The sequence below is a fragment of the Cottoperca gobio genome, chromosome 18 (genome assembly GCF_900634415.1).
Source record: "Cottoperca gobio chromosome 18, fCotGob3.1, whole genome shotgun sequence".
Taxonomy (NCBI): domain Eukaryota; kingdom Metazoa; phylum Chordata; class Actinopteri; order Perciformes; family Bovichtidae; genus Cottoperca; species Cottoperca gobio.
The window spans coordinates 11,303,242-11,319,970 of record NC_041372.1 but is presented as its reverse complement, the minus strand read 5'-3'; the positions used below and the strand labels follow the sequence as shown (position 1 = coordinate 11,319,970).

General features: G+C 38.9%; 4 protein-coding genes across 10 annotated transcripts; 2 read left to right on the top strand and 2 right to left on the bottom strand.

The window, feature by feature from the left end:
- Nucleotides 1–77: 77 nt before the first annotated feature.
- Nucleotides 78–3,919, bottom strand: LOC115023780 (ubiquitin carboxyl-terminal hydrolase 21-like). Of its 4 annotated transcripts, XM_029455022.1 has the most exons (11): nucleotides 3,689–3,917; nucleotides 3,252–3,357; nucleotides 2,866–2,978; nucleotides 2,703–2,773; nucleotides 2,491–2,622; nucleotides 1,563–1,658; nucleotides 1,348–1,476; nucleotides 1,142–1,270; nucleotides 991–1,028; nucleotides 632–876; nucleotides 78–541 (listed from the first exon to the last, which is right to left on the bottom strand). In XM_029455022.1, exons 1-11 carry the CDS (start codon nucleotides 3,753–3,755, stop codon nucleotides 423–425), a joined length of 1,245 nt encoding a protein of 414 aa, XP_029310882.1. In that variant the 5' UTR covers nucleotides 3,756–3,917; the 3' UTR covers nucleotides 78–422. The 4 variants fall into 4 exon arrangements, 3 of the variants coding, with proteins under 3 accessions (XP_029310882.1, XP_029310883.1, XP_029310885.1); XR_003834042.1 differs by having other exon boundaries at nucleotides 632–1,270; nucleotides 3,689–3,918; XM_029455023.1 differs by lacking the exons at nucleotides 78–541; nucleotides 991–1,028 and having other exon boundaries at nucleotides 704–876; nucleotides 3,689–3,919.
- A 3,581-nt stretch (nucleotides 3,920–7,500) lies between these two features.
- On the top strand, nucleotides 7,501–9,139 carry LOC115023820 (uncharacterized). Its single transcript, XM_029455079.1, has 4 exons — nucleotides 7,501–8,002; nucleotides 8,087–8,187; nucleotides 8,403–8,558; nucleotides 8,668–9,139. Exons 1-4 carry the CDS (start codon nucleotides 7,744–7,746, stop codon nucleotides 9,028–9,030), a joined length of 879 nt encoding a protein of 292 aa, XP_029310939.1. The 5' UTR covers nucleotides 7,501–7,743; the 3' UTR covers nucleotides 9,031–9,139.
- Nucleotides 9,140–9,901: 762 nt separating this feature from the next.
- Nucleotides 9,902–12,007, bottom strand: LOC115023805 (uncharacterized). The gene is made up of 4 exons (XM_029455063.1): nucleotides 11,854–12,007; nucleotides 11,155–11,359; nucleotides 10,621–10,791; nucleotides 9,902–10,542 (listed from the first exon to the last, which is right to left on the bottom strand). Exons 2-4 carry the CDS (start codon nucleotides 11,347–11,349, stop codon nucleotides 10,093–10,095), a joined length of 816 nt encoding a protein of 271 aa, XP_029310923.1. The 5' UTR covers nucleotides 11,350–11,359; nucleotides 11,854–12,007; the 3' UTR covers nucleotides 9,902–10,092.
- Nucleotides 11,078–16,704, top strand: LOC115023802 (ubiquitin carboxyl-terminal hydrolase 47-like). Of its 4 annotated transcripts, XM_029455058.1 has the most exons (13): nucleotides 11,080–11,361; nucleotides 11,901–12,046; nucleotides 12,900–13,028; nucleotides 13,133–13,229; nucleotides 13,833–13,948; nucleotides 14,031–14,101; nucleotides 14,173–14,298; nucleotides 14,381–14,476; nucleotides 14,551–14,679; nucleotides 14,768–14,896; nucleotides 15,000–15,072; nucleotides 15,259–16,171; nucleotides 16,426–16,704. In XM_029455058.1, the coding sequence occupies exons 3-13, from the start codon at nucleotides 12,971–12,973 to the stop codon at nucleotides 16,484–16,486; spliced, it is 1,869 nt and encodes a 622-aa protein (XP_029310918.1). In that variant the 5' UTR covers nucleotides 11,080–11,361; nucleotides 11,901–12,046; nucleotides 12,900–12,970; the 3' UTR covers nucleotides 16,487–16,704. The 4 variants fall into 4 exon arrangements, with proteins under 4 accessions (XP_029310921.1, XP_029310918.1, XP_029310919.1 ...); XM_029455061.1 differs by lacking the exon at nucleotides 11,901–12,046 and having other exon boundaries at nucleotides 11,078–11,361; XM_029455059.1 differs by lacking the exon at nucleotides 11,080–11,361 and having other exon boundaries at nucleotides 11,581–12,046.
- Nucleotides 16,705–16,729: the final 25 nt, after the last annotated feature.

Here is a 16,729-nt window from a genome sequence, read left to right as displayed (position 1 = left end):
ATAGGACTACAAACCAGTTTGGACTGAGAGAAATGTTCTTTTACCGGTAAAGGAGTTTCATTATTCCGGTCAGGAAGTTTGCATTTGAATTTTTATTGAACAGGAAATACAGCAAAGTCATGAACATTATTTGTTGTGGGCCTGACTCTGATTATCAGCTAGTGTTCTGCTTCACACATAAAGATAAGGAGAAAACATGGCAAAACAAACGGTAAATATAACATTATGATATATTGTTCCACTTTTTTTAAGTACTTGTCAACATCCACATGGCCTTCACATAGTTTAATAAATGGCATACAAAAATAAAGAAGCACAGTTGATTAAAAACATTAACAACTAGCGTTTTGAAAGTGTAATCTTGCTGGAAGACATTTTTGAACCCATGTTCAATGCTGACATCCCTGCTCTCTCTCTCTGTGTCAAGGCTTGTGCAGATATGTTACAATGACAGAAATTATCACAATTAATGCAAAACCAAAACCGATAGAAATCCCGATCTTGATGTTGGTTGAACTCCTGGGCGACGGACATCTCTCATCTGGTGGCAAAGTAAGACAGAAATTAATCCCCTCAGACAAACTCTTTAATGAAAACGCATTAAAAAAAGTAGGATCAGAAAAGTTTGTACCATTCGTGGCATCATCTTCCACTGGTATTACACTTTGTTCCCTCTCCTCTGCTGTTGTCAGATTTCCCGGGCGTTGTTGACTGAGATCATCTTCTCTGTCCTCGTTGAAGTTTGAAACCGTATCCTGTTTTGCATCCTCCTCCTCTTGAATCCCATCTTTCCCCATCTTTCCTTGTCTCTCGATTGATTCCTTTTGTACTTGTGTGATCTCACCTCTGTACACGAGCAGATATGCGGTGCTGGAACTGTTGAACAGTGATTGTTTGCATTGAACAACACAACTCTGACTTGATCGAAAGCTCCGGCACTGCTACTAAAATAAACCATAAGGTAAGATTGGTGGAAATAATGGAACATACTTGTAGCTGCTGGTTTTTGCAAATGGTTGCTTTTGAACCTGCCACATGCAACACAAACAAGAACATTCAACAAGTATTCTTTTAATATTCTTTTTGTTGTTGTGGATTTTGAATATGTGCCCTTTAATGGATGTGTTAAATGAATCCTCACCTTGTTGACGTGCACGTCGTTAAACTCATACCAGGTGTCGTCCTCCTTGGACAGGATGGTGGCGGTGTAATGTCCCCCTCTTAGACTGCCCACGTGATTCACCATCCCATACAGTTTGTACTCCTTGTTCTACGATCACGAGCACAGTCGGATAAATGTAATGATTTTAAAAAGGCAAACATAAAGTCAAAGTGGCTTCTCCTTACCTTGCTCTGTAACGCGCGTGGTACGTCCACACAGCGGTTTGATTTGACATGTGACATGGTGACGGGGTCCAAGTCAAATCTCTTCACGAGTAGAGTCAAGATCTGAGGATGTTTCTCCATCTCACATCCCTAAATCACACAAGGAAGACATTAAACACTGCAGGTGTTGTTCGCCTGCAGTATAACATGTGTTATGTGGTGTTTTAGAAACTCACACTGGTGGCCCCTGTTTTCTTTTGGCATCCGTTGCAGTACACCAGGTTGTCTTCGCTGAATGATTTTGTCTGGAAAATCATTTTAAAGCCGCTTTCCTGTAAAAACACAAATGTTGTAATAAATTCCAAATTGGATTACCCGTCTCACATTTTCGTAAAAACTATTTTTTAAATGTATTTATTTATTTATTCAGTCAGTAGTGGGTTACAGTTGAACATTTGGTCAGATCTGTGACCAAACAAACATTTCCAAGTATCTTTTAACTACTCCCCAAATGCCTTTAGTTAGAGTTACTGCTTTTATTACATATATAAATATATACACATCTATATATTTATTTATATTAAAATACATTTATTTATATTAAATATATATATTTATATTAAAATATATATATTAATTATATTTATATTAATTATATTTATATTAAAATATATATATTTATATTAATTATATTTATATTACCATATATATATTTATATTATATTCTATTTATATATATATTATATATATATATATATATATTATATATATAATATATATAATATATATATATTAATATATATATACATATATATATTTATATTAATATATATATATTTATATTAATATATATATCTATATATATATAAATATATATATTTATATTAATATATATATCTATATATATTCATATTTATATATATTAATATATATATCTATATATATTCATATTATATATATTAATATATATATTCATATTTATATTAATTACTACTGAGAAAAGTTACTCTTAGGGAGCGATATTAAGTGCATCATTTTAGTTTCAAGGGGAAGAGGATGTACGATTTTTATTTTTTAATTATATTATATATATATAAATATATAAATGGAATAAGAACCTTTTCACTTATTTTACTACTTAGAATAAAACACAAGGCTGCTTACCACGCTGTACGTGTAGGGTGCATCATGAGCATCTTTTAGTGACAGTGGAAGAGTCCAGAATGAGTTTGTCTCTTCGTTGATGCTGTGTCCTTCGGAGCATGTTGTTGTGTGTGTCAGCTGTCCTTGGAAAACCTTTTGATATAGAAATATTGCTTATAACGCAGCTTCTTATTTGTTGAGCGGTAGATTATATGGATTTCATACATACTCACCTCAGAGACCTTTGGGCTGACACGATGTAAAATCAACTCCAGGCATTCGGCTGCATCACGTTGTTGATAAACTGAAAATGATATTTAAATTTGAATCCAGCATATAAACTCCCCGGGACTTTCCTCCCCGTGGCTCTTTAAGGTGTTTCTATTGATCTCTTACCATTTTCAATCTCAAAACTCCTCGTGAAGTTTTTTGTTTCACAAGGTGCCTCTTCCAATTGTTCAAAGACTTTTCTCAGCTCTCGATCTGTGGTCTGTGATTCTGCATCCAACCTTAAGGAAGAGGAGAGTTCATTGATGGAAATGAACTGTCTGTTTTAACCATTAGCATCATCACTGATGGAGCATTACTTAAAAACCGTAGGCGACGAGTTTGATTGCAATGTGTGTCTGAGGTGAAGACGGTCCCATAAAAAGACTTTTCTAACAGCACCATCTACTGAATACACTCCGATGTATCACTGAGAGCAATGTTCCCTGGCGATACTCGACACAATTATCTTATATACTTTATATGTTCTACAGATTAAAGCAGCTGTTTCCAACCTGCCATGGATCTCTGTTGTCATGAAGAGAACTTGCAGGACACTGTTGAGGTAACATGTGGCTCCCTGATTGTACAGACCATGAGGATGTCCCTGATGTTGGGTCACTTAGAGGACAGAAAAACAAAAACCCATTAAGTTATAGATGTGCACAATACTAAAGAGCAATAGGAGACCACAGCCATCAATATTCAGGCTGGACAGACGCAGACAGACGAGTCAAAAGTGCTCATTTTGTGGGATTTTCCATCGCATTTAATTGTTTTCTATCATATTTAGTACTGACTATATGCACATATATAGGCCTGTATATAGAATGTATAAAACAAGGTGTATGGTTAGTCCCAAAACCAAATACAAGAACAATTCTGCTGTAACCTGTGGCTCCTCTTTTCCTTACTGCCCTGCCATAATCTGTGTACTTCACCTGCATCTTACCTTTTAGTTTCTTCTTCTTCTCTGCCTCTGCTTTCTCTTCTCCCGGGTGTCGTTTTCTGCCGTTCATCTTTCCTCTTGAACCTCAGCCCTGTCGATATATTTATATCTTATTTTAGTTATTTTAAACTAAAGAAAGTGTCGTAAAGTCAGAGGTACAATGCAAAGCGAGATCATGCAACACCAGAATATTACAACCACATCCTGGTTCTTGTGCTCCTGACAGATTGCAGTAGAACTACATTTTTTTGCAGTTTCCTGCCACAAAATCTCTTTTGTAGCAGAAACTAATGGTACAAGACTTAATTCGGGGGGTTATCAGCGAGTCATTGCAGGGTAACCCCAGTTTCAGAAGCTGCTTTGTGATCTGATTATAACTGCCAGCATTTCCTGTGTCAAACACTCAATGACTTCAGTAAGGCTGAGTGGAGGGTGTGACTTCCGCTCAAAGTCGACGGATTACTATTTTTTATATAGTTGTGAGCTTTGCCAATGAATTTATATGAAATATTAAAGGTTTTAATATGACAAACAGCTGCAAGACAGCATTAAAACTGCAATGCAATCAGTTTATAATGCAATGCATCCTATTAATTAAAGTTAAAACAATTCAAAATATCTATGCAATGTGTTTTAAAGTATGATTTTAGACATTGATGAGTTGATAATTCGTGAAAAATTCACTCTTAAGAAAAAAAAAGGGCTCTTTTAAGACTATTTATTGTCATTTTTACAATTAGGTTTCTCACGTTCAGATGGAATAGACAAAACAAAATAAAATATAATAATCTTTATGATTGCATTCGGAGTAGAAATCCAACATTGAAATGTTTTTCTTTGTATTATAAACATAATTATGTTATGAACGTGTTCAATTCAAGCGTTTTTATCCATTTTAATAAAGAATAAAGGAACATTTGATTAAGTTTTCACGAATATTATAACCCACATCCATGTTCTTGTTTCTCCTGCTGATCTTTTTGTTTCAGTTCAATGTTTCTCACGAAACAAAAGGAGTTATATTTCCTGTGTCAAACATAATGGAAAGAACCTAGATTCTTCCAAAGGGAGTGTAGAAGTGAAAAAACCCCTTCTTGACTGTAATAATGAAACATATGTTCACATAAAGCTTTCCAGTCCTTTCGGTTTCTCCCTGTAGTTTTCTTATTCAGCACACTGCACTGCTTTTATCTTATGACATACAGTCCAGCAGGTGGCGCTGTCCCTCCACTCCTCACTAAACTAGCTCTACATCACGCCACAGAACATTTTGACAAAAACAAAAATATATTTCCCAATAAGAAGTAAAGGAGTCACACCAAAGCAAACTGCTTGAATATCATTTGTCTTATTTATTTATTTAAATTAACCTCTTAACGGATGAATGTTAGATGCGTTTGTTTAAACCTCATATCTATTGAAATGTTTTAATCATTAAACGTTTTTAATCCAAGCTGTGACTGACAGTTCAAACTGATGACACGAAATAGGAAAAGCGCGATAAATCCCTGCACAGATTCTGCAACACATTTCTAATGGAATAACTTTAAGAAGATAAAAGGATATGCACACTTTAGATGAGAGAGAAAGTCTGGTGATACTTACTGCCAGCTGGTGCTCACACAATGACTTCAGTAAGGCTGAGTGGAGGGTGTGACTTCCGCTTTACTATTTTTTATATAGTTGTGAGCTTTGCCAATGCATTTATATGAATTATTAAAGGTTTTAATATGACAAACAGCTGCAAGACAGCATTAAAACTGCAATGCAATCAGTTTATAATGCAATGCATCCTATTAATTATGTACACAAAATATTGTTTCAAGTTAAAACAATGCAAAATATCTATGCAATGTGTTTTAAAGTATGATTTTATACATTGATGAGTTGATAATTCGTGAAAAATTCACTCTTAAGAAAAAAAAAGGGCTCTTTTAAGACTATTTATTGTCATTTTTACAATTAGGTTTCTCACGTTCAGATGGAATAGACAGAACAAAATAAAATATAATAATCTTTATGATTGCATTTGGAGTAGAAATCCAACATTGAAATGTTTTTCTTTGTATTATAAACATAATTATGTTATGAACGTGTTCAATTCAAGCGTTTTTATCCATTTTAATAAAGAATAAAGGAACATTTGATTAAGTTTTCACGCATATTATAACCCACATCCATGTTCTTGTTTCTCCTGCTGATCTTTTTGTTTCAGTTCAATGTTTCTCACGAAACAAAAGGAGTTATTTTGCCGCAGCTAATTATAGAATATGATATAATCAGGGTGTGTGTGGCAAACCCTGTTTGTCAATGCTATAATTCACCTGGTAATTTCCCTGGGGACTTTTGTTCCTCTGAACCAACAAAACAACAAATATTCCCGTAGTCGAAGCATTGTTTTATTAATTTGGGTTTTTGAGACTCAGCACACTCAATGGAAAGAAAGAAATACATTTTAGTTGTATACCCACATCTTTTAAATCTCTGTAAATCTCACATATAACCTAACAAATAAAGACAGATTACATTCACAAGGACAATACGCTTTACATATATAGAGCTCATAATAGGCCATATTAATAGTCTAATGGCGGCGGTGTAGAGTCTCTGTGCGTCTTCATCCCATCAGGCCCCCGGGCAGCAGCAGCAGCGTGTGGATGGTGGACATGTGTTTGATTCCGTAAAATGACAGCAGGGAGGATTCCTTCAGCGGCTCGGTTCTGAAGACCATCCGGATGTCATCCCCTAAACGGGAAGAAAAAAAAAGAGACTTTGTTTACAATAGATGTTCGTTGCCACGCCTCTAATGGGAATCCCCAGAAGGGATAATTAATGAGGGATTTATTTATTTATCTAGGAAGCGAGGGAGCGAGGGAGCGAGGGAGGAGGGAGCGAGGGAGCGAGGGAGGGAGCGAGGGAGGAGGGAGCGAGGGAGGGAGGGAGGGAGGGAGGGAGGGAGGGAGGGAGGGAGGGATGGAGGGAGGGAGGGAGGGAGGAGGGAGGTGAGGAGCGAGCGAGCGAGCGCGCGAGCCGAGCGAGCGAGCGCGGCGAGCGAGCGAGCGAGCGAGAGCGAGCGAGCGAGGAGCCGAGCGAGCGAGCTAGCGAGCGAAGCGAGCGAGCGAGCGAGCAGCGAGCGAGCGAAAACGCGAAGCTACGAGCGAGCGAGAGAGCAAGCGATCGAGAGACGAGCGAGCGAGGCGAGCGAGCGAGCGATGCGAGCTAGCTAGCGAGCGAGCGATCGAGAGATGCTATCTATCTATGCTAGCGAGCTAGCGATCTATCGAGCGAATCTATCATCGAGCGAGCGAGCTGATCTATCTATCTATCTTCTATCGAGCGATCGAGCGAGCGATGATCTATCTATCTATCTATCTATCTATCTATCTATCTTATCTATCTATCTATCTATCTATCTATCTATCTATCTATTATTATCTATTATCTATTATCTTATTTATTTATCTATTTATCTATTTATTTATCTATTTATCTATTTATTTATTATCTTTCTTTCTTTTGTGTCAATGCAGTAATTTTAATCTTGTATTATACTTTAGGTCTTTATTTAAACGGCTGTATTTTATGGTGTTAAAAGTTGAAATACAAATGCTGTAAATGGGAAAAAAAAAGATCATATTCATATATTGCATATTATGTACAAAATAAAATAGCCTATAAGGAAGAGAGACGTTAAACGTACCTAGATTTAGATCTCGAGCGATTTTCTTTTTCAGCTGCATTACGGTAATTCTCTTCATAGCTTCTTCATTCTCGCACAGATCGATGACATTCACGTCTCCTCTGGGTCCATTCACGTTCAGCTGGATTGTCATTATTTCTGCTGAGCCTGGTCAGTGAGACAACTGCGAGAAGATTGTATGTTGTGTGTTTGATGATGTGCAAATGATCCTAATGTAGGCCTCTCTTTAAAAAAAAAAAAAAAAAAAAGATTTACCTGTGCCAATAGGTAAATCACATGACTTCACGGAAAGCTCTCACAGAAACCCTTTAATAAGGGCTCGTGCTTTCATGGTTGAGCGTGAACACACGGAGTCAACATGGGAGGCAAACTGTCAGCTAAACGGAAGCAGCGCAGAAATATTTCAAATAAATCCAAGAGGACTGCTTTCTTTTTGACTCATGGAGAGGAGAGAAGTCGTGGATTTAACGAAAGATGCGTAGGACGTGAAGATGAGCAGAGTTCATGCGATGATGAAAGCAGCAGTTGGATAACTGAAGAAGAAGAAGAGGAAGAAAAATGTTATGACCCTGAAGATGCCACTCTAACATTTGTAGAGGGAGAAGATGATTTAGATTGTAAGTCATTTCACATTTTCCTACTACAATTGTGAGGTTCTTAAACATGGCCTGTAACTCTGAACATCTGTTTCCATCTTATAGTTTTGTGCTGCGACTACAAGTCTCTCAGAGCAAAGATGTCTTGCGGCCATGCTGTCACTCCGATGTCTCTCACCGACTGGTGTCGCCATTTGCTGGACGATGTAAGCTGTGTACATCCACTTCATCGTGACATGTAAAGGTGTTTTAGTGACCAAATGTGCTGGACCTGTATTCACTCCGCTTTAGCACCTGTCTCTTTAAGGCCCTCCCCAACACAATGTCACAGGGAAGGCACTCCCGATACTCGATGTGTACTGAACATGTGAGTTTTTCATGTTTTGTCCCCTGTAAATGTTTTTCTTTTTACTCTTTTAAGGGCGACACCACGTTTAAGTGTGGCCAAACTGACTGTGACGCTAAGTGGCCCTTCGAGGAGGTTTGTAAAATGGCTCTTCTGACCCCTGAAGAAATGAAGTACTTTGAAAAGAAAATGTTCAGTAACGCTGCCAAGGATTTCTTGGATGTCAAATCAGTAAGTATCTCAATGATAGAATTGTTAGAAAATGAATATTTGCATGCTAACATATGAATAAGCCTATTGTGCATGCAAGTAAAACACATATCATTCCTTCATTTAACAGTGTCCAGGTTGCAATTCTCGTGTGGTGAGAAATGACTTCCATGATCTGAGTGTCCAATGCCCAGTGTGCACAGGCAAGAGAAGACGCGCTTATAACTTCTGCTGGCAGTGTTTGAAGAAATGGAAAGGTCCGGCTCCCCGTACAGACCGCTGTGCAAATGATGAGTGCCAAAACCCAGTGGAAATATTGAGGACCTGCGCAGATATCACCTTTCAGGATGTGAAGGGGGTCACTGGCTGTGCCTCCATCCGTGCCTGTCCCACCTGTGGTTTGCTGGTGGAGCATGACAAAACTCAATGTAAAAACGTTTTCTGTATCCGGTGTAAGGTGGAAGTTCTGTTTTGTGTGCCTGAAGCGCACTGAAGAGTGCGTGGATGAGAGAGACATAGAATCATTTTACACACTTTGCTCCAGTGGCGTAGCGCCGAGACAGACCTCCATACCTGTGTGGCAGAGGACATAATTCTGAGTTGACATATTGTGTTTTCATCATTGATGTAAGTAAAGTTGTTCAACTTTAAGGTATGATTAATATTTGTTGACATTGTATAGATCTGTGATATTGTCTTAATATTTTTGCATATGTTAACCGTTTAAATACCCCCTCCTTGACTGTAATAAAGTGTTGAATCACACCAAATGGGAATAACTTCTTTCTTTCCACAATTTAAATAATTACATAGACAATTTCAATTTAAAATGTCCATGCTTTGGGACATTCCTATGTAAAATCCCAATCTGAAAAGTAACTTTAGCTGTCAAATACAGGTAGAGTGACATGTACAACATTTCCCTCTTAGAGATGTGGAAAGATAAAGTAGCAAAACAATGGATATAGTACCAAAGAACTGTACAGTACCTAATAAATAGGTAAGAAAATAAGAAGAGAAGGTGTATTTCATTGCAGCACTGCTGATGTACAACAATACTTAATACACTGAACTTGTGACGCTACATCCGGGGATTATGAAGGTGGTAAACTCATTACTTTAAACTCATTTGAACGTCACACTTTAAAACTACACAATGGCGCCCCCTTCTGGTCTCTGCTCTTACTTACAGTCTTCAATCCTTCTCCTTGTCACATTTTTGTATAAATCAACATTTGAGACTTGACAGGGTAATAATAATAATAATAATATTCATGTTAATTCACTATAATCTCATTGCTTCAAAATCAAACATTGAAAAATATTTCACCTTTATAAAACAAAATGGACACACACCACAAAGATTTGATTTCCAAAAATATTCTTTTTACTCTTTAAATATCTCATTTTCAATTCAATTTAGTATATTCAGCATTTACAGATGGTCACATTATATCACCCTTACAAAAACTGTACGGGCACAACCTAAAGGTGTGCTGTGCAGGTGCTTCTTGTATCCATTAGTTCCCCACCCAACAGACAGAGCCCTTTATTTTCATTTCCTCTTCCACACAGGGACAGAGGTTTGTCTGGCAGCCACACCACCAGGACAGATGTTGTATGGTGAACTGGAACATTCACTCTTCACCTTCAGACAGACGAAACAGAACTCCACGTGGCAGCGCGGGCAGTCGATATTTTTGCAGTATTGTCGGCTGTGTTCCACCTTCATGCCGCATGTAGGACAGGCTCGGACAGAGGGGCAGGCGGTGACCCCCTTCACCGCGGGCAGGCTGATGATCTTACACGTCTGCAGAAGCTGCAGGTCCCTGTTCATGCAGTCGTCATTGCCGCAGCGGTCAGATCGAGGGCCTGGACCTTTCCACTCCCTCTGACACTGCCAGCAGAATTGGTAGGTCTTCTTCTGATCAGCTTTGCATACGAAGCACTGGACACACAGGTTGGAGAGATCCTTCCTCTCCACACTCGTTTTGCACTGTGGGCACTGATGTGGGAAACAGTTATATATAAAAAAGTAAATAATGCTACATCCAAAACAACTAGAAACCACTGGGCTACTTACCAGCTGCATTTCACAATAGTCTGCAGCAGCCAAGAGAGCTATGGTCTCCTCAAAGTGCTGCATTTCCTCAACAGACAAATCAGCCAGTCTGCGCACCTCTTGGTACGACCACAGCTCCTTGCACATTTTGTTCCCCTCCACCAGTGCAGGGCATCTGAATTTGTAATTACCCTTAAATCAACAAAGAGAAGAAGCAGTGTTAGGATTACAGGAAACAGGTAAAGACCCACTGCTGCTCACTCTTGTTTAAAGTGATACAACACTTAAATATTGAGTTCTTTGTTTCAGAGTTACAATGTCTTGCACTGGCCAGTAGGTGGCAGAGTAAGCATATAAGAATACTGGTTGCAGTTGATAGTCTGAGCCAATGATCTGCCATGGTGGGGTTTCTGTGCTCATGCTAAGATTTGCTGAGTCTTGCCAGTGAAATAATAAACATTTACATGACATACTATTATCATCTCCTGCCTTTGTATACCTACTGTCTCTTTCCCACAGATTGCTTAAATTAGAAAATGTGTTTTCAAGACATACTTCATCCAGCTGTCTGCGACACCATTGTGTGAGAATATCAGGAGTGACGGCGTGCCCGCAGGACATCTCTGCTTTGAGACAGTCATCATCATCTTCACACATTGGATCCAAGTCATCCTTCCTGTTGACAAACTTCATGGTGGTATCCAGTGGGTCATACTTCTTCTCCACTTGTTCCTGTCCCCGAATGCTCATGATGATTCTCCTGTAAGTGGAAAAAACGTTTGGTACTATGATTACTGACAAATGTGATTTAAATTAATACTTTATCTCAGTTTAAAGACCTGCTATCGTTATGATCTGGGGGGGGGGGGTGGATTTATAGACTAAAACTAAAAGTAAAAGTGGAGACACTCCTGCTGTCAACAAGACACACCTCTTGGCTAGCAACATATTTGATCAAACAGCTGACTGAGCTCATGTATCTGACTCACTGAACAGGAACTTAGGGAATTTCCATTCCATAAATGTATTTACAATAAAAACTCTGCACTGCTTGAAAAGAGCTTTAAACATTGTTTTATTAATATAAAATATATAAAATTACCGAGACATTTACACTCAAAACATGCTCATGTTACACATCTAATTGTAGATTTCTTTTTCACACTTTCCCTCGGTAGATTTGATTTCTCACTGCACAAATATACATGTACGGTATGGTAACAGATGGATTTATACGAGGAAGTTATGTCTTACCTCGGTGGATAAGCTTGTATCCTTTTTATTTTCAAACAACACAACAGCAACACTTGAGCTACACAACTCTGCAGGATGATTTCGGTCCCGTGGAGTGTGTGTGTGTGTGTGTGTCCCTCCCTCTTTTTTTGTCCTTCAACCTCTCGCTGGAATCGAAAGTGAAAGAAGATTGCAGCAGGTTGGTCACAGTGAGGTGAGTATTCTCGTGTTACCCTCTCATTTTGCGACCTAACCAAACCGTGTCTGTTTTGGATCCTTATTAGTTATCGTGTACGTGTGGCTATCACTTTATTATGCGTTTATTATTGTCTTATATAGCTCACTTTTGTCATAGAAATCAAATAAAAACTCTTTTGGAGGCGCTCTGTAATGGAGGATTGAGAGGATGCATGGGTTTCCATAACACTCAAACACACCAGCTGCGTTCACGGGCATCCTATAGCTGCCATGCAAAAGAAGAAGTGAGAGTAGCAATACGACAGGATAAAAGTACTCCAAGTTAAAGTTGAGGTACAAACTTAACTTTATTAATGTAGCACTTTATACACAATACAGTTGCTCGTTATAGACAGTGGATGTGGAGCCAATTTGAACTATTTTGTATACTACTGCAAGTTTAAATCTATAACAATGCATAATATTTTATGAACTGATCGTGGTTTGTTAGCATATTTAAAGTCTGAATCTGATTGAGTATTGCTGAACTATAACTGACAGATAACTGTGGAGTAAAAAGTGCAATATTTCATATTATCAATGGGAAAATGTTAATCTTTAATCAAAATGTAAGTGGGGCTATCCTAATATTGCCAGTATTATAATCTTTTTAAAGGATTTCTACAGCCATCCACCCTTTAAAGAGTTTAATGCAATAAAATGACTTTATTAGCCAACAAAACATTGTTAAATACATACCAAGCCCTCTGAAACTAGACACTAATGAGTGCATTGCTACCTGTCACACTTTAAAATACCAAACTGTATTCATTAAGGTTGTCCCTGCTTGCCGTCTCTTAACTTCTGCTGTGTCTCATGTGCTTCAACAGGCTGAATCCATCCAGAAAAACAAACTTCAGTAATCTAATAATGTCAACGCTCCCATTTGAAAGGCATCAGTATGAATCATGAGCTTGTTAAAAGGTTCAGAGAGAAACTCGACAGCTTCACCATCTCAGGTAAGAGACATGACGTGAAACTACTCAAGCATGGGGCTTTAATGTGTCTTGGGTTTTAAGATAACGTGGCAGTAATGTGTCTTATGTCATTGTTGTGTCTTTAGATTACCATGGTTTTAACAGTCCAGGTCTGACGTGCTATCTGAACAGCGTGCTTCAGGTGCTTTTCATGACCGAAGACTTCCAGGAGGCTGTGAAGCGGTTCGTAATCTTGGCTTTATTTTTAGTTGTTTTCATATTTTATACAGGTTAGATCAAATGAAAATCATAAGAAATGTTGTTGTTTTTTAGCACTTTACATAATATTAAGGGTATAGTTTAACATTTTGGGATGCTTTCTCGCTTAGAGTTATGAGAAGTTACATACCACTCTCATGTTTGCATGATAATATGTAGCTGGAGCTAGCAGCTTGTTAGCTTAGCTTAGCAAGTGGACGCAGAAGGAAACCGCTAGCATAGCTGTCCAATGGTTACAAAATACACTTAGCAGCACGGATTAAACTAACAACATATGTTTTGTCTTAATAGTTTGAGGTGCTGGTAGGCAGATTTATTTTTAAACTTCAAACAGCCAGGCTAGCTGCTTCCCCCTATTCCAGCCTTTGTGCTAAGCTAAGCTAACCTGCTGATGCGTCCAGCTTCTCATTTACCGTAGCCCCGACATGTCAAGCTACTTCTTTAAGAAAGATTTGTCGAAAGCAAATTTAGGAGAGAATCAGAGCGTTGTTCCAAATAAGATTAAATGATCTTGCTTCACTGGATACATGTTTATTTAAGTCACATGTTCGGATCACTGTGCCACAGATGCTGCAGTAAGGATTCAACAAACATCGACCGACAGCTGGCAACACTGTTCGCTAAACTACAGAAAAGTGTGGCCAAAACGCATAACGTCATCAAGAAACTGGGCATCACAAACGGTAAATTTAGATTTGAGACATCACACTGTAGGTGCTTGAGTGTTGAGACCCTGTAACCTGACACTGACTCAAATACTTTCAGTGTATGAGCAACGTGATGCTGCCGAGTACTTTGAGAGGATCCTGTGTCTGACCAGTCCAGAGGCTGCTAAGGTAGGAACAGTATAGGATAGGATTTCTATACCTAATGACATATTATGTATTATTCACATCTTTGTGTCTAGATATTCAAGGGAGAGCTGAATCACATCACAACATGCCTCAAGTGCAAAGAGAGGAACGATTCCAGGGGCTTCTTTTGGCTTCTGCCACTCGCGGTGGAAGATTTGCGTCGTCAAACCTACAGCGTGGTACTATGTTTTCCTTTTAATGACACCAAGAGTTATGTGTTTTTGAATGCATGCAGGATGAATAGCTATATTACGTTTACAGGATAAAGGGTTGAAGGCGTTCTTCAAGCGGGAAAAAGTCTGCAGGGACAACAAGATGTACTGCAACCGGTGCAATGAAAAGCAAGACGCATTCTTTGTGAGTATTTATTAAGATCCAATTTTCTCTTTTATAGTTTGCTTCAACACATAAAACCTCATTTCATGCTCTAGGGATGTGAGATAACACACTATCCCGAGGTTTTGACCCTCCTGCTGAAGAGATTCAGCTTCGACTACGAGCTCAGATGTTACGTCAAGCTTCACTGCAACGTGGAAGTCCCCAAAACTTTACACATGGAGGTATGTTTTATACATTGCTTTATTTCAGCAGCAAATGAATTAGATTTCTTAAATGTGATGACTTTATTGAATTCTTCCTCCTTTGCAGAATTGCAACTATGACCTCTATGCTTTGGTGCACCACTTTGGTAATCTAACAGGAGGCCATTACACTGCAGAGATCAAATCTTTTGAAACTCACAGGTGGTATCACTTCAATGACAACATTGTTAACCGGGTAAGGAGGCTCATTTTTCCATATGCAGTCCAGTTTTCCATATCCTCACACTGTTAAATAACTCAAAGTTTAACATTTACTGTCATTCTTTTCAATTCTACAGGTCAAACCACCACTTGGGGCTGCACATAAGTCTTTGAGGTCTTGTACAGCTTACCTCCTCATGTACAAGAAGGGTGAGTTTTTGTCCTAAAACAATACATTAAAAAAACTCAACAGCGATGTCTTTTTAGAAACCATGAGCCGGTCACTCAAGATGATCCACAGACCTTGTCCCTTTAAGTCTAAGATAATGAAACCGGGCCTAGATCTGCAGACTTCCGCTGTGTGTCAGTAATAACCTCATTTTTTTCTCTTCAAAGTGCGCAGACATCCTGAAGAAACTGACGAAGGCGAGGACGCACATTCAGAAGTCAAGGCTGAAGGAAGACGTGACGATACTGAGAGAGGAGAGCGTCTCGTTCCTCATCATCCACTGAAGGATGAAAGCTGCGACGGAGGGGAAAACTTGAAGCACTTGAATGGCGAAGTATTAAAGGAGCGTCATGACGATTCAATTTGGAAGAAACACACACACTTTTCTGGGGAAAAACTGTCAAACCTGAGAGCGCCTTGTGTGAGGCCGCACGCAGAAATGTTGCTTCAAACAGACACTGGAGCAGATAGAGACAGTTTGCAAACACAAACGTCACAATTTGCAAAGCTACAAAAAAGTCACGAGACCAGACAGCAGCTTGTTAGAGACTCAGAGGAACACATGTGGCATCCTAACACCAGAGGGACTCCCAGACTGAAGGCGTATGAGACTGTCGGAGAAACACAGAACAATATTGTTGCAAAGACAACAACAACAACAACATGTGTAATTGAGAACAGCTTTACAAGAAATAGAGTCAAATGTGCAGAAACTGAGACAGTAGCAGTGGAAAGAATAGAAGGAAAGAGTAAACAAAGAGAGGCTGCTCTCAGTGCACGTGAGCGTGATTCTGATGTAAAGTCATTTCATGTTTCCTCATCTTCTTCACCTGCATACATGACAGGACACTTGCAGAGGCCATTAAGCATGCGTGAACCCATTGGGCGTAACAATTCTCCAAACCTATGCAGAACATCAGACAGTTTGAAGAGAGACAAGGAGAAAAAGCAGCATGTTGTGACTGCGGATTGGAGCGGCAAACCGGCGACATCGCAAACTGTGATAAAGGGGGGAAAAACTACAAGTCCCAGAGATAGAAGAAAGGCTGCAAAGAGCAGGGACACAAGAGAGCCATGGAGGTGATGAACATCTGTATATTTAAGTGATATGTGGTTAGAATTCTTGAAATAGTGTATATTTGAGTATGTCAAACTGTGATGGATGAACTAACTGTTCAGCTTTTTTCACACATGACATGGCAACCACTGAAAGGAGCCTCTGCCTTTGACAAAAAATGACTTTTTAAGAATTATTGTTGATTTTTATTTTGGAGAAATGTTCTCAGTGCCGAGTTTAAACTCTGCGTGTGTGTTCCTGTGTGTGCATGTTGTAGCATCGGACCAGCGACTGAGCTTCTCAGGCCGACATCTGGAAGATACCACCCTGCTTTCTGACTATGGAAGCCTGCACCAGTCCACCAGCATCATGCGTATACTCCAACGTGGGGATGTGGACCACGTTCTCTACTTTAATAATCATTTAATATTTTAATAGCACACCAGAGCTGTGCTCAACAGTTAACTCGAGTGAGTCCATTTCTTCTTCGTCATTTCTTATGACTTTGTTAAATAATAAACAATGTATTATGTATAATAAAGACTTCTCATCAGACTGTTCAGTGTTATTTTGGGATTGAC